The 14,308-nt window shown below is 33.6% G+C and overlaps 1 protein-coding gene across 1 annotated transcript in view; it reads right to left on the reverse strand.

Annotated features, from left to right (window-relative positions):
* Positions 1-14,308, reverse strand: part of LOC125073525 (E3 ubiquitin-protein ligase RNF123-like) — a 55,490-nt gene that overhangs the window by 3,909 nt on the left and 37,273 nt on the right. The window contains exons 29-33 of the mRNA XM_047684386.1: positions 7,491-7,628; positions 6,288-6,361; positions 5,498-5,637; positions 2,363-2,548; positions 658-828 (exon numbers count right to left, since the gene is read on the reverse strand). Of these exons, the coding sequence (XP_047540342.1) occupies positions 658-828; positions 2,363-2,548; positions 5,498-5,637; positions 6,288-6,361; positions 7,491-7,628 (709 nt within the window). The remainder of the gene's footprint in view (positions 1-657; positions 829-2,362; positions 2,549-5,497; positions 5,638-6,287; positions 6,362-7,490; positions 7,629-14,308) is intronic.

The following is a 14,308-nucleotide window of genomic DNA, read 5'->3' on the forward strand; positions in this document are numbered from 1 at the left end:
GGCTGAATTTCGTTGAAATTAGACACATGCAGGTTTCCTCACGATGTTTTCCTTCACCGCCGAGCACGAGATGAATTATAAACACAAATTAAGCACATGAAATTTCAGTGGTGCCTGCCTGGGTTTGAACCCGAAATCATCGGTTAAGATGCACGCGTTCTAACCACTGGGCCATCTCGGCTCTCAAACAACAAGTGCTATGGATAGGTACATAAATAGTTAATTAAGGGGGTACACTTTTAATTTAGTAGCCTAGTGCTTGTGCGCTAAGTGAGATCTTAATTAGTGTCAGAATTTTATCTGCCTCTTATGAAACAGACAGTAAATGTTCTACTTATGAGCAAATAATTAATCTCTTATTTACGAATGAATTATAAGCGAAATTTATCACGCGGTTTTCAAGGGGACTAAAAATATAAGTCAAAATTTTCCTTTTTTTGTATTAAGATTTTAAATTTTAAATACTTATGATGCAGGTTTAATAGAACTGACAGATATCATATCACCAAAATGAAAATATCCTGATAAATTTAGAAGATTATTTTTGGACATGAGACGTGTTTTATTAATCCATCCATTAACTATAATAGTTTTCCTAAACTTTCTAGTTATTTATGAAACATACATGTATCAAAAATTCAGGATATAAAAACTTACATCCTGTGGCAACTTTGGGTCTAATATTCTGATCAGACATCCGGCCACTGGTGCTAACGCGACGTAATAGTGCACTCGATCCGTATCTGGTAGACCTCGAGCCACGAGTCTTCTGAAGCCAGCAGCACCGCCTCCTCGAACGCAGATCCGAGATACAACAGCCATTAGAATCTGTAAATGGAACAACTCCTTTCAGTGAGGCCACACGAGTACGTTGCAAAGATTGAGCGTTTAGGTTCCGGTTTATTCATACAAATATCCATGGCATGCGTCATCAGACAATTCATGTAACCAAAAATGAGATCAGGGATAATAAGCGGAGCGGGTGGAGGCGTAACGCAAGAGTGACTTATACTGTTAAAATGATTTACTACTAACACATTTATTTAACTATATTGACACACACGCTGAATGTTGTGACGTTCGTAGTAGCGGCGGCATTTTGTTGCGACACTTGTGATCCTGTGGCACTCCATGTGTTGTAATTAGAGCGTTGCGACAACGCAGAGACTGGCAACTCTGGAGTCACTCTTAGTTTGGCAATAGTACTTTTAAATCGAAATTTTATAAAATTAATGAATCGCAAAACTTGTATTGCTTGCTTAATCTACGATAGATTCCACTATAAAGACCCAATCAGTAACTCGGTATTTACTAAGCTGTGCCGTTATTAGAAATTAGTAAGAAATTATAAATCAAAATTATATTTAGCATGAATATATAACAAATCTTAATTTTACACTTTTTTTATTATCTTGGTATTATATTTTATCAAATAAATCGAAGTGTTATTCACGAAGCAACTTATTTTACTTATCAAACAAACTTTTATTTGCCAATTCTGCAAAATTCTGAAAAGTTTCATAAAATGATTGTTATTGTTTTTGATAAAAATCTAAACAGGTCAAATTGCGATGCGAATCTTTCCATTAACTGGAAGACGAATAAAAAGAACTTTTGCAATAAAAGAGAAAAAACCTCAATAAAATTTTGGCTGCGACATTGTTTCCTCTGCCAAGAGAAGATTAGAGCGCGCGCGGGTCAGTAATTCGGCTGAGCTGTCGGATTTCAATGGCTCGTGAAAACGACCGGCCCCCGTCGGTAAACTAGCTCTTTGTTATCTGAATGTTGCTTTGTACAGCTTACTTTGTGATAATAAAATCGAGCCTTATTTTAGTTTTATAAATAAAATAGTCCGAAAATTTAGAAAGTTGTTCGTAACAAGGGTTATCTATTAATATTCACTCACAATTGAGATGAAGATTGTAAAGTTTATGCAAAGAACAAAGCGGGTCTACTGTCGATTATAAGTCTGTCTTACCACCGCTTATAAGACCACCTAGCACCTTATTTATTGCCTTGTATTGCTGTTTGAAGATTGAGTGAGTCAATATAGTTAAAGGCAGTATGGATCAGCTATGCCTTAAACACAACAAGCGCCCGAGTGCAAATAGTGTTCTGGCGATCTGAACTCTCCCCAAAAACATTTTGAAGTATTTTTTGGGTGCCTTATCGATGGTCTCAGACTTGACCATTAACAATGAGACACCTGTGCTTTTTGTTCTCGCACCGTGAGTAATAAGAATGTTTTATATTTTTCACATTGCTACAGGCGAAAGAACATTGGATCTATTGGAAAAAGTGATTATTAATCATCAAATAGCCCAAAAATCTTCAAGAAACTAACTTCTTAAAAAAATCGAACCTGACACGTTCTTCCCAAAAGTAGTTCGTTTTGATTGTCACTGGATTCTGACTTCGTCAAAAGCTCCGGCGATAATGCAAGGGTCATCTCCAAGGCTCGAGCGAGCCCGTGGTAGAGATCGAAGCAAGTCGCGCACAGCTTTATGTGACGTGGTTCTAAGTGAGCGTCTATTTGTACTCTGTCCATCTGAAATGGGTGTAATGTCACATGTTAGGTCGATTTATCAATTATTATTTTTTTATTTATACTGGCTCTTATTTGCGCCAAGAAGGCACAGATTATTTCGCCAATGTCACGTGCAAATTTTTGTATCTTTATTATTTTCCCGCGCGTTCGTGATGTGTGTCAATGTGATAGTGACAGTGATGACAGTGTGCATAAATACACAGATAATATATATTTATATAAAATATAAACCTAATACTAATTTACATGTTAATATAGATCTCTATACACTATATCGGGTACACGGTTACAAGTAAATGCAGTAGAGTTAAGCATAGCATAGTAGATTTAAGTAAAATACATATATAATTTTCCATATCAATTTCATAATATAATATAATTTTGAAGTATCAAATATCAGTTTTTGACCACTTTATATTATTTTTATTAGTTTATCCAAGTACGTCATAAATGAGAAATAGAATAATGAAAAATTGGGTAAATTAATATTAGTCCACGACTTTAAAATTAAATCAAATTTGGACAATATTAAAAAATTGGTTAAAACTTTATTATTACCGTTAAATACCATTGGTTTCACAGCGAACTATTTTTTCCTTTAGTTTAAATTTATCTAAAATAGTGTGACCAATTTATAAGTAAAAGTATCAAAATTTGTGGTTTTTCAATTTGCAATACCAACTGTCTTCGTGCGTATCTGCATGAGTACGTGCGAGCACGTGCGCGCATGTTTGTGTGAATTCACTTAAATGTTTCTTTCACTCAATATATCTCGAAGAAATTGATGTCTGATATGTGATGTAAATTTTTAGCTAGAATACAATCGGCAACTTTATTTATTATTCATGAAAGTCATAAATGATATATGTATATGATATAAAATTTAGTACATTTATTGGAATAATAAAATCAATCTTACGTTTGTATATAATAATTCATAAAAAAAAAACAAAAGTTCGAGCAACTCATTAAAAGTAAATTTCCATCGAAGCGTCCTCTCGTTGTGTTATTTCAAAGTTCGAACGGTGAAGAGGTTACGAGGCTAGACTACAAAGTTTGCGAGGCTTAAAGCGCTGACATAAGTAAATTAGACTAAATTGCAAACTAGTTGAGTGTGCTCTCGAAACATCAGGCAGATGCATAGAAAATTATTTTATGTTTAATATTTTGTACATTACAGCTCAACGTTTTGTTAACGTATATCCGTAATAGTAGTTACATAACACACACTTGCTCAAATACCATAACACACACACTCACACACACATATATATATATACACACACATGAGTTACGCAATATACTCCAGGAAGATAATTGACATTGATTTCGAATCAAACAATAATATACCGAGACACAACCAACATTTACCGAAACTGCTAAATTGAAATTTAGAAATAACCTTACACTGTCTAATCTAATCTACTCGAGTTTGTACATTAAAGTTTAATTATTAAATTAATTCAATTAACCTTTAATAGTTTTTGTTTTTTTTTTCGACCTTCCGGCTGTAGCTAACGTAACTCACGCAAACACAAACACATACACTTCGTATAATAACATGCTTTTATACTCTTTGTATAAAAGCATGTTATTATACGAAGTGTATGTGTGTGTTAAGATGTTGTGTGTGTACGTATAAACAGCATTATACTAATATCCCTATTATACAGAGAGAACATTGAAGATAGGGAAATGGAGGCTGCTGTTGAACTGTGATAGTAACGTAAATTATTTACGTTTTAAAGAACGTTTCAATTTTATTCGCATTTTCTAAGTATTATTATTCATAGTCAACATTTATATTAAGTATGGAAGTGTTACTTGCTTATTACTTGCTTATTAATTATCAAGAATATTTTCTCCAGCTCGGATTGAAGACGGACGTTAGAAGAACGTTAGAGCCGAAAAAGCCCAGTGGTTATAAAGCGTGCATCTTAAGCGATTTTATGGAAATGCGAATTGGATCTTCAGTCAATAGTCGCTGAATGTCCCGCTTCTGGACAAAAACCTCCTCTACTTGTAAGAAGGTTTGAACTCATTCCACTTCCCTGCTCAAATTTTATTATTTGTACGTAACAAAAAAAAGAGCTAATGACGTAATGGTTTTTGTATAACCAAATGTAAGTACACATTAAAGCCTATCATAATTATAGCATTAATTTTCTTTAAATAAAGAAATAAAAGCAAAACGAAAGTAGAAAGTTGATTTTAATCTTAGAAATTGTTCGTGTACATGAATAAAAGAAAAATTGTACGATTGTCGGCACATTTTGTTTGATAATATGGTCGTATATCCACTTGGAAAAGATAACTGCCTATTTAATTTTTGAGAACTATTTGATCGACGCTCATTTGTCGGTATTCGGTATTTATATACAAGACAAGATAACAGTAATTGAGTTTTCCGTCTAGAAGCAAAGTAACACCCGAACAATTTAGGAAGTTGGGAGCGTTACAGCATTACCCTCCCCTGTCCCTCAATGCACGTTTAGCCGTCGGGTTTATTTTTGTTCGTTTCGGATTTTCAGCCGATATATGTTATTAGCAGAGCACCTGGGTGTGCATACACTTGGCACTACATATCTAATTTCCACCTAGTACTAGCCTTTGAGACTGATCGCATTGGGCATAATTCGGCCAGGAATATTTCATTACCCTATTTATTTTAACTGATTATGATTTTCAATGGCCTTCTTTGAGCAAAATATTCATAAAATATACAATCATAAATAAATTGTTTTAAATAATTCTATGCAAAGAAAATGATGATTTCCGCCTGACCAATTTTGGTCACGACAATCATCTTCAAAGAAGAATAGTCAGCTAAGGAGGACATTAAAGATTACAAGTATGTGCGCTAATCTACGGCATCCCGTAGATAGTTCAGTCATCGGGCAGTCCAATAATATACATATTTCTAAAGTATATGAGACACTTTTTTCTTACCTCTTGCATCATAGTGAAAAACTCCGAGAAGGCCCAGTTCAGCTGACTGAGGAGCGAGTTTAAAAATTGCGCCGCCTCTTTCTGGTGTTCGTTCAAGTAGTCCCTGATGCGACCTTGTATTACTTCCGATGGACACGGACCTAAAAGTATAATCAACTTAATAAAATGATGTGCTACTGAAGCATCTTTAAGGAGTTTGTAGTTTTATTAGCTTGGAATCACAATATGACAAATATCGTTAGAATAAAGTTACAGATGTTGCCAAATTCACCATGCTATTTGCAACGGCTGTATCGTTACACATGAATTTGCAAAATCATGCAGTTAGCATTTGCCTATCATATAAAAACATAGATAAGTAAAAATTTTACTTAAAACTCAAGATTGTTTCTTCAGGGCGCGAGAGAGGGCCGCATTTGTACAGCAGTTCTTTGTTTATGATACCCACTATTGATGGTTTATGAGGAGAAGGTTTGGAGTATATTCTACAATGCTGCCCCAATGTTGGTTGGTGGATACACATGTGGCAGAATTTCATTGAAATTAGACACATGCAGGTTTCCTCATGATGTTTTCCTTCACCGCTGAGCACGAGATGAATTATAAACACAAATTAAGCACACAAAATTCAGTGGTTCTTGCCTGGGTTTGAACACGCAATCGTCGGTTAAGATGCACGCTTTCTAACCACTGGGCCATCTCGGCTCGTGGCCGAGTGGTCTGGTCGGTTGCTACCTTGTAAAAATACAAAATTTAATGTTTGTTTATATCTTAACAGTTCACATCTTACCGAAACATTGGCTCATTAATCCGGCGTCGACTTTTGCCCCCCAATTGTTAACCGTTGGTTCTCTGTCACCGTACCTAAAATTATCACATAATTTATTAAATTTTCACTTGAAAGTGAAGAAAACTGGATTCATTTATTTATTGTTTGTTACTGGAACCATAGACAACAAAGGTTTATCAGTTTCAATTTTTAGATGTCAAAAAATTTTAAACAAAATTTTACTTCTTCCAAAATAAATTGTTTCTGATTCAAAAAGGAAATTTACTTCCGTGTTTCACTCGACTTCACATAACAGGCAGACAATTATCTTAAGCGAGAAATTTGATGTTGATGATGCTGAATATTTTGTTATAAGTTAGTCGTTATCGAAAGGGTAGATAGATTTTTTTTTTAATTTCAACTATTTTGAAAAGAAAAAAATATTTATAAGACTTCTCAGCATAAATTACAAAATAAAAAAAGTGGACCAAAATTGTACATTTTATAAAAGTAACTGTAAATTAAAATAATTGAATTGACTTGGGGGCTTTGTGCGAGCCCGTCTGAGTAGGTACCACTAAATATTCTACCGCCAAACAGCAACACTTAGTACTGTTGTGTTCCGGATGAAAGAGCAAGTAAGCCAGTGTAACTACTTATGGACATAAAATTTTAGTTTACGAGTTTGGAGGCGAATTAGCGATTTAAGGAATATTTAAAATTACTTACAAGGCTTATGTCTATGGGCAGTTGTGACTTTGTGTTGCTTATTTTTTTTTTTTATGGCATTTGTTGGCGGACGAGCATATGGGCCACCTGATGGTAAGTGGTCACCACCGCCCATAGACAAAGCCGCTGTACGAAATATTAACCATTCCTTACATCACCTATGTGCCACCAACCTTGGGAACTAAGATGTTATGTCCCTTGTGCCTGTGATTACATTGGCTCACTCACCCTTCTAACCGGAACTCAACAATATAGTGTACTGTTATTTGGCGGTAGAATATCTGATGAGTGGGTGGTACCTACCCAGACGGGCTTGCACCAAGTAAGCTTATACAATAAAAAAAAACACACACACACAAAATAAGTTTGTACTTGCCCAGGCTTGAACCCGCAATCTTTCATCTACCTTGTAATATCATATCACATATATTAATTACATTATGAAGGAATTTATTTGTAATATGTCGATAAAGTATTTTTAGGTAAGAAAGTTACCTGGCAGCCAAATGTGGCCATTGTCGATGTCGATACCCGAACCCTGAACCGTGCCAGAAGCGAACCAGCACCCAATTCGATTGAGCCCATGCACGATTTTGATACGGACGTACCAGTTCTTCGACCATGCACATTTGTCTGTGTTAATAGATAGATATTATATAAATAACTAACTACGCGTCTCGGTTCCTCTCGGGAATTATAAAGGTATATATAAAACTTTTAGATTAAAAAACAAACATAAAAAATAAAAATCTTGCTGATTAGAAAGTTGAAAATCTCGGTATTTCTCTACATTAATATATGGGTTATATAAAGATAAATAAATAAAAATACTTATACGTTAAATTATACAGGTAGCAATTTTGTTAATCATTTTTTAAAAACATTAATTTACTTGCTATATTTTTTATATCGATTGTTTATTGAAACAAAACACCAAAACTGTTTATCTCTTAAGAGAAATTCATTTTTATCATTATCACAAATATTTTTTTCAAACACATAGAAACAACATTAAAAGCTATTGCTTCAAATATTATTTATTAAAAACTGAATAAAAATATTTCTTTTAAAGACCACGTTTTATTGTACCATTACCATTACATTGTACCAAGCCATAGACAATATTCCTATTGAAGGATTTCTAGAATGGTCATAGAACAAAGTGCTGTCGAAATAGATAACATTTTGGCGTAACATCTCTAGTAAAAGAGCTTCATTTATATATATATATATATCAAAATGCTAATTACATCAAGGAAAACGTTTCGAAATGTTCGAAATGATTAAAATCTCGTCACTTGTAATGAAAACAAATGAATTACACATTATAATTAAAATCGCTTAAACAATCCTTAAAAACAATTACTAGTTATGAATTTATCCTAATATAAATAAAATATAACACTACATTTGTAATTCAGATAGTATTTTTTATTACGACAAAACAAATAAGTTGAACTTAAGTTATTGGTAAAGTGTGAATTTGATTATACAGAATTAAAGTATTTTGATTTCCATAGAGATGGATTTTCAAAAACATTAATATATATATTTTAAGAACAATAATCACCTATTTTGTTTAACTTCAAGTTCCTAAGACGAACTTCATTCATTCTAAATTTCATTCCTTAGCGATTAATTAAAAAATAAAACTTTTATCTAAACTCTAATACATTAACAAGACCAAAATACCGATAAATATATTTCTAATATCAGATAAGACGAATTTCCATACGAGACATCATCCCCTATTTAAGTGAACCCCTGTAGAAGGTGAATTTTAAAAATTCCTTCGTTAGTGCAATCAACAATGAAGCTCGTTCAATAAAGAATTTCTCATCCGGTTAGACCCACTTTCATTTAAAATGTTATAAGGGGATTCGTAAAATACGTTTAGAACTCAAATTAATTTAACTTCAGAGTTTCTTTCCCGTTATACACGATAATCAGCACACCGCGACAGCTTTATATTTAATTAATAAACTTAATTAGTGACTTGTTAAGCGCACATTGACGTTATCATCCTTGTATAATTGCACTGAACATCTGTTCTTTAAAAAAAAAAACAATTTAAAAACATCAAATTGTTATTGAAATAGTTCACTCTCTAAGCCTACTCTTAATCAAAATCAAAATATACTTTATTCAAGTAGATTTATACAAGCACTTCTAAATAGTCACTTAACAAACTATAAGTGAAGTAACACCGGTTCGGAACGTAGATTCTACCGAGAAGAACCGGCAAGAAAATCAGTAGTTACTCTTTTTCAACATTTAAAAATACAGTCATGTTAGTTAAATTTAATTATATATGTATGTAATATAACCTGCCTGAAAGTCAATAAGTATTAACTCCACGCTTTTTTATCATCTGTATAATCTTGTATTGAATGATATGTCTTTTATACCAATGTATTTTTTACAAATGATTTGAATTTATGAAATGGTTAAGTTAAAAATGTCTTGGCACACCCGATGTGACGGCAAATCCGGCACGACCAACGGCTTTACGTATTTTCCACGGCACGGCAGTGTAAACACTTCCAACTTCCACGCTCTGGGCAGATACTGATAATCATTCGATAGAAATCACGAAAGTTTTTATCGGCCGGGGCTTTGAACTCAAGACATCGAGATCTGTGTCCTTATATTTACCCACTAGACAAACGAGGCAGTAATTGTTTTAATAATAAAAAATATATAAAAAATAAAAATAAATAAAAAAAAACATACATTTAACTATTTTATAAAATATACAATATAGATCGTGTATATTCAAGTCCATATTTATCTTAAAAGATTACAAATTGTAATTAAAGAGAATAAATAACATAGAGAAAAATTATTAAAAAAAATGTTTAAAAAAAATGAATGCTAAAAGATTATATTTTTTATGATATCGGTAGGCGGACGAGCAAATGACGGCCACCTGATGGTAAGTGGTCACCACCGCTCATAGACCATTCCTTGCGCCACCAACCTTGGGAACTAAAATGTTACGTCCCTTGTGCCTGTAGTTACACTGGCTCACTCACTCTTCAAACCGGAACATAACAATACTGAGTACTGCTGTTTGGCGGTAGAATACCTGATGAGTGGTTTATTTACAAACATTTCATTTTCAAATGTTTTATTTCGCAATTGTATTGAATGTTGTGAACCAAGAATTGCCACACTTAAGTGGCAGTGGGCGGTGCACATTGCTCGAAGAACCGATGGCCGACGAGTTCTCGAATGGCGACCATGGACCGGAAGACGCAGCGTGGGTAGGCCTCCCACAAGGTGGTCCGACGACCTGGTGAAGGTCGCGGGAAGCCGCTGGTTGCGGGCTGCACAGGACCGGTCGTTGTGGCGATCTTTGGGGGAGGCCTATGTCCAGCAGTGTCCAGCAGTCCAGCGATTTTCTAATAGCACAGCCGTTTTGTACACAAGTAACAGTTCTTGATTAATATATATCTCTATTTATAATACAACAGAATTACATTTACACTTAGTTACTTAAGTCCACTTTAATTTTACTTCCAAATATAATAAAACGCAATTTTATAAAGATTTAGAATATCATAGACTTTATAAAAGCTTTATATAGCGTCAATTTGATGTCTGCGACTGGAATTCATCACATAACACTACTAAGTTTCAACTAACTATTAAGTTTCTTGCCGGTTCTTTTTTGTTGAATCTATATTCTGAGATTCAAATGTGCTTGCAAAAGCCAAAATTTGGGTAAAGTATATTTTGATTGATTGATATTCTACCACCGAATAGGATTACTTATAATTAGTATTGTTGAGATCTGTTTTGACAAAGTTAAGTGTCATAACATTTTAGTTCCCAAGGTCGGTTGGGCAGAAGGTAATGATCGTTAATACTCCTTATAGAGAAGGACTATGGGAGATGGTAATAGCTTACCATCAAATATCCATTGTCAGCCTAGATTATAAAAAAAATACTTTCCCTTTCAATTTGAATATAGAACGTATATTCTCGAACTCTGGAATAAACGATGTGATCTTGTTCAAAATAATATTTTCTTTGAAAAAAAACGTTGAAACACGAAACCTATACAATAATAAATGGAATAAAAGAGATTATTACTGTTGCAAATGAGATATTAATGTATTATCAAACGAAAATCGGTAATATTTTAATCAATTAACATTATCTCGACGAGTGTTGATTGAAATATTTATTTATTGAATTTGGAACAGTTCCGTTCAAAGATAACGACCATCTTGACTTGACCTTATCGCTGTGATCATTGTGACGGTTTTTGCGTCATAGGTTGCGAATTGATTCCCTTAGGCTAAATTGTCAAGTACATATACTACTACTAATTACTATATACTAATTATATAATAATATTATATTAATATTAAATAGCTTAATTGAAAAATAGGTAATTTGCTACTGTTTATATGGTAAATCAAGTTTTTGTATATATTATAGCATGAAGTTTGACGTGCAAATGATAAATATAGAATTTTACCCTAATCCATTAGGGATTAGTGGTGGTGAGCCGTGCCTCGGTTAACACGAAAAGTACCACATCTAAAATATTAGTAAATCAGATCAGGAAATTTTAATAGCTAACGCTTTGACGCGTTGGTCTCAAAAGATTAAAAAAAAAAAACATTCAAATATTTTACGTTACACGTACTTATACAAAATATATACATAACATACACAGAGATTGATCGTTCCACCCACAGGATAATTTATCAATTTTTTTAAATATCGGACCTATAACTTTAGACAATAACTTACAAACTATTATAACATTAAAAACTTAATTAATTTTCTACGCAGATGTGATACGACCCAAAAAACGGGTTAAGGGCAAGCGAATAATCTTACGAAAATATCTCTGCAAAATCGGCAATGCATAAAAAGCGTATAAAGGAATTTGAAGTCTCCTTTGAATATGAAGATAAATTAAAGTAATAAAAGGTAAAAAAAATGTATAAATCTCATATACATAACTGGATTCCTCCTTAACTTTTAAAACGATTTCGATTCTTCTTGGTGGTAGGGATTTGTGCAAGCCCGTCTGGGTAGGTACCACCCACTCATCAGATATTCTACCGCCAAACAGCAGTAATCAGTATTTTTCAGCCTACCGATATCATAAAAAAGAGTTTTTTTCGTGTGTATTTGAGGCCTAACCCACAACGGCTTAGATTGGACCCGGTAGGTGGTACTGCGATTGGGAAGCAAATAAAAATAAAACTCTTATTTTAACCGCACGAGTCAAGACTGACAGCTATTATGAAATAAAATCTAATACTAAATCAAGACTAAAATTTCAAATCTATTAATATACGACCAAGCAAAGATTTAATTTATATAATTAAGTATTTACTATTACTATTGTAAAATTACTTTATAGCTATGTTTTGACGACGATTTTGGCCCTGTGCTTAGCACGGTAGCAGAGTATAGAAGGACACCCTGAGTGAAAAAATAAAAAAGGTTTTATTTAAAATCAAAGTACCACCTCTTTTAATATATTGTCCTCAAGTCTATATAAGTTTTATTAGCTTGTATTGTCTAAAGGACAAGGTGCTCGAATCTGTCAAAAATTCGATCAATACGAACTCACCCTAACGCACTGTAATAACCCTGCATATAACAAAAATGCATTACTCTCCACTATCTATTAAAGTGACTAAAGACTATTGAAGTCAGATAAAATGACTTGTAAGTTGGGTGACTGGAGGTACTAGCTACCAGTCATGAAGATATTCAATCCTGAGAACAGCGGCGAGGGCATGCTTGTTGGTGACCTGGATAGCAGGTTAGGTCTCATTAAAGTGGCGACTGTTGCAACAGAGAAGAAATTGAAAATTGAAGTTATACAAGGATGAAGTTTTAAATATCTTGAGAAGTGACATGGAAGCCACGAAGAGGAATCTTTATGTTGTGATATTTGATACTAGTCATTCCGATAGCTTCTTAGCTTGTGCTAAGTTGAGGCCGATGCAGCCAAAGACTACCAAGTAAGTGCGATTTTACATAAAATTATTCTAGCTATAGGACTGTTATCTACAGATAACGATTACTATAAATTTGTTTGCGTTTCAACGATCTTTGCATTTGTAAGAAAGGCTACAAAGATGCGAACCCTCGTCGCCCTCGTGTCCTGTGTTTTCCTGGCGTCAGCCGGGACAGTGCCGGAGTTTAAGGAGTTTAAAGCGGAGAATTTACGAACTGGTAAGCCATTAATACATTCATAATATTTATTGACATATGATGATCCGCTCCTTCGTTCGCGACTAAGAGTGGGTTAGAGCGTGAGTTAGGTATAGATGTAAAGGCCATAAAAACTTTCCTGACCACATTAACAGCCTGTTAATTTCCCAATGCTGGGCTAAGGCCACCTCTTCCTTTAAGGATAAGGTTTGGAGCATATTCCAACACGCTGCTTTAATGCGCGTTGGTGCATTTCGTTGAAATTAGACACATTAAGGTTTCCTCACGATGTTTTCCTTCAACGCCAAACACGAGATGAATTATAAACACAAATTAAGCACATGATTAAGTTAAGATGCACGCGTTCTAACCACTGGGGCATTTCGGCTCATCTTGACAATGCTTATGCTAAATGAAATGCCGATCATCCGTTACTGATCAAGGGTCGGTCTTCCCATTGATTTCACTGTCTTGTTCAGATTTTATAGCCTTCACTTTTTAGTCAATAATAATAAAACAGGATTTGTCTATAAATATATTTAGAGAGTAATCAATATGTCTTTTTCTATCAAATGTCAAAGCACTCATAAAAAAGAGATGGATCAGTGCTTATCAAAATATGTTTATGCTTGTTTAGCGGAAAGGCGCAATACTAATATTAATAATTTAGTTGCTTTATATATAGTTTTACAGATGTTATGTTTTATGAATAGGGAGGTAGACAAGTAAATATATATTTTAAATGAAAATGCAATATTGGATGTAGAATCACATATTAAAGTCATAAAACAATGACGATCTAAATAATAATAAATAAATTTATATTCAACTAAGTTACACTTTAAAACGACTTAATACTAAAATTAATGGCATTGACGTTCTCGTTACCAATTTTTGCCGCAGTGAATTCCATGAAAACTATATATACATTAGCGTCAAATTCAAGACAACATTCATAATAAGGAGTTTCAAGACGCCATGACGTCATAATTCCCTAAAATATTGCCAAAATTGTAGGATATTCGTATCTTTGTATAATATTTAAGACCCTAAATAAAGGTGATAGGTTCATATTTGAAAAAACTTTATTCGGTAAAGGTTTCTTTGCAATTATTTCTAAA

This window comes from Vanessa atalanta, chromosome 24, assembly GCF_905147765.1.
Source record: "Vanessa atalanta chromosome 24, ilVanAtal1.2, whole genome shotgun sequence".
Classification (NCBI taxonomy): domain Eukaryota; kingdom Metazoa; phylum Arthropoda; class Insecta; order Lepidoptera; family Nymphalidae; genus Vanessa; species Vanessa atalanta.